General features: G+C 37.5%; 1 protein-coding gene across 1 annotated transcript; it reads right to left on the reverse strand.

Annotated features, from left to right (window-relative positions):
• Window positions 1–448: 448 nt before the first annotated feature.
• On the reverse strand, window positions 449–1,420 carry LOC138770475 (olfactory receptor 6N1-like). Its single transcript, XM_069949581.1, has one exon. It carries the CDS (start codon window positions 1,418–1,420, stop codon window positions 449–451), a length of 972 nt encoding a protein of 323 aa, XP_069805682.1.
• Window positions 1,421–3,175: the final 1,755 nt, after the last annotated feature.

Genomic DNA, 3,175 nt, shown 5'->3' on the forward strand with positions numbered 1-3,175 from the left:
AAAAGGCAAGTTACAGCGTTGGGCATGAGGCAGGATGGATGGAACTATGGACAATGCACCCAACCCCCATGAAACTATCCACTGATTAGTAAAGTATGTTTTTTTGATAAAAGAAAAACAAGAAGACCATTATAAATTATATTCATTACCCGTTTTCCCGAAAATAAGACATTCTCCAAACATAAGGCATTTCCCTGAAAGAAAGACCCTTGTTGTCTCCCTTGGCCATCTTGCTGTTGGGGGGGGGGGGGGGCATTGAGGGCAAGGGGGTGGAGTGGGCAAAAATGGTGGGTTGCCTGGTTTGCTGACTTGTGAGACATAGCGCATCTTTGGGAGCAAAAAGTATCATAAGACACTGTCTTATTTTCAGAGAAACAGGGTATGAACTACATAGCAAGGGGTGGGGGTGGGAGTAGTAGGATCAATAATCATAAAATCATGACGACATTTATGTCCCATTAATTTTAATAGTAAGTGTCGTAGAAAAACTTTTCTTCCTTTTCAGGAGCTTTTTTAAGGTGTTTTTAATCTCTTTGTTTCTGAAACTGTATATTATAGGGTTTAAAAATGGGAAGAGCACAGCATAAATTATTGCCATTAGTTTATCATATTCTGGGGTATGATCTACTTTGGGTCTGATATAAATAAAGGCTAGGCTGCCATAGAAGAGAAGGACGGTAGTAAGATGAGAAGCACATGTAGAAAAGGCCTTCTTGCGTCCGTCCATGCAGCTTATTCGTAGAATAGCGATTATTATCTTAAGGTATGAAAGGGTGATAAAGAAGAAGGTGGAACTGATGATACAGAGACTGATCAAAAAGTTGACAATGAAGGTGTAAGAAGTATCTGTACAGGCCAATTTTAAAAGGGGAAATAAATCACAGAAAACATGATTGATTGTATTAGGACCACAGAAAGGTAATTTTACGACAGATACAAGATGAACAATAGGACTTGTGAATCCGAGAAGCAAACAACTTGAAATTAAAACGGTGCAATGCTTAGAGGTCATTATAATGTGGTACCGAAGCGGGTCACAGATGGCCACCATACGGTCATAAGCCATGATATTTAGCAAATAGTTCTCTGTAATGCCCAATGAGTGTATAAGATACATTTGTAACATACAATGATGGAACTTGATTTTTACCTTACCCCTCCATATATTTGTTAGCATAAAAGGAATTGAGACAGTTGTGTACAAAGTCTCTAAGAAAGACAAGAGGGAAATAAACAAGTACATTGGCGTATGGAGACGTCTATCAGCCAGGACCAGTACTGATATTGACAGATTTCCAGAAACAATAAAAAGATATATGACTAGCAAGACCATGAAGACCAAAGGCCAAAAATGTTCGATTCTGGAAAAACCTATCATTATGAATTCCGATACAGTTGTATTATTGTTCAGAGATTCCATTAGTCTGGTATATGTGGAATATAAAAAGATTGGAGCAGTATACACATTTAACTTCTTTCTAAAAGTATCTCTATAGACTTGTTCGTTGAGCTCCTGCCGGACTAGAAGTCCATCACATTGTCCATGAGGACATGTACAAAGGAGGTAAGAACATCTATGGTTCTGAAAACTTCACGTAATGGATTCCTGAAGCAAACATCTTAGTATGTTTAAGGACTCTCCACAGATCTTGATACATCTGGAAAATATGACAGAGATGAAGGGACTTGAAAGCAAAGGAAGAAATATTGGAATAAAATCGGATACAATTTTAGGCTCCATTCACACACCGTTCAAATGACAGACATTTAACACATTATTATACAGACGAAAGAAAACAGAGCTGCCAATAACAGCATCACAAGACTACAGAAATTTAGTGTAACAAAACTTTGATTTTTGTTATGAAATTTGTTCTATGACCTCATAACATGATTAAGCCACTCCCACAGAATGTTTTTTTTTTTGTCTGTTTGAGGGTTGTTGTTTTTTTTGCTACCAAATTATAAATTCAAAAGTACAAGAGCTTTTAAGAAAATCTGTAATAGGTTTTATTAGGCAAAAAAAAGCTTCTTTTTGTACTCAAAAAATTGTTTTCCTACCTCTGGATAATCGTATCTCTGCTAAGAATCAATATCCTTCTTGAGTTATGAGTTTTCTCATAATGTCAATGTCTGTAATGTCTAAAAGTTATTATTATTACTTACATTTTATTATTATGCTTTCATTGAATCGTGTACATCCATCTTGGTCCATTAGTATTAGCAGCAAAGACCTGCTAGTTTAGTAAATATACAATTCAATAAAGATGCAACATTGAATGTTCTTAGACTGTAAGAATTTCAGGTCTCCGAAAGCTCCAATTGTCTATAGTTTCCTATAATCTCGCTCTTTTATTAAGCTCTGAAGAAAACTACAAATCCCTCTGGGAAATGGAATCAAGAAAGGGATAAACCTCAGGAGATAGTGACAGGTGGTGTAAGTTTGTATCTTTCCTATTAATGTCAGAATTAATGAGGTCAATACAGCTGTCAGTATAGAAAGGTAGGATAACAAACAATGTATACTTATTTATAGCAATTTATTAATGTGTACTAAATGAAATTTACAAGACAAGAATTTTTAAATATATTGATACCTGATTATTGCCCCATAAAAAAAATCTTGCAACCATAGTTTTATTTAGACAAATCTAAGTTTTAAAATTCATTAAACATCTAAAAAAAAATAATAATTGTATGCTCGCCTGTTCTTGCATCCCCAATGTCCTACTTTGTGTTTCTGGTGTCTCCAGCCTCCTCCAGCCCACTCAGGCAGTTACTGACTGAGATGGGGCAGTGCCGAAGCAAGTGATTGGCTGAGTGGGCTGTCACTCTTGTCTGGAGAGTGACAGAAAGCTCAGCCAATCACTGGCCATGGTGCTGTCTCGTCTCAGACAGTCACTGGCTGAATGGGCTGTTTCTCTCATCTCTAGAGTTACACCTTGCTCAAGCAATGACCAACTGACTGAGCCAGGAGAGCACAGAGGCCAATGATTGGCTGAGTAGACTGCCATTTTTCTGTCTCGAGAGTGACAGAGCACTTAGCCAATCACTGGCCATGGCATTGTTCCTCAGTAAGTGATTGGATAAGCAGGATTTTGGCCAGACCAGAGACTGTGGACACCAGGGGAGTGTGGAGAGGTACATCTAGTAATGTAGATGACCAAATCTCCCT

Source organism: Dendropsophus ebraccatus, chromosome 13 (genome assembly GCF_027789765.1).
Source record: "Dendropsophus ebraccatus isolate aDenEbr1 chromosome 13, aDenEbr1.pat, whole genome shotgun sequence".
Classification (NCBI taxonomy): domain Eukaryota; kingdom Metazoa; phylum Chordata; class Amphibia; order Anura; family Hylidae; genus Dendropsophus; species Dendropsophus ebraccatus.

What these genes read in the sequence shown, in the direction of transcription:
- LOC138770475 (XM_069949581.1), bottom strand. Translation starts at nt 1,420, where the DNA reads ATGGAATCTCTGAACAATAATACAACTGTATCGGAATTCATAATGATA.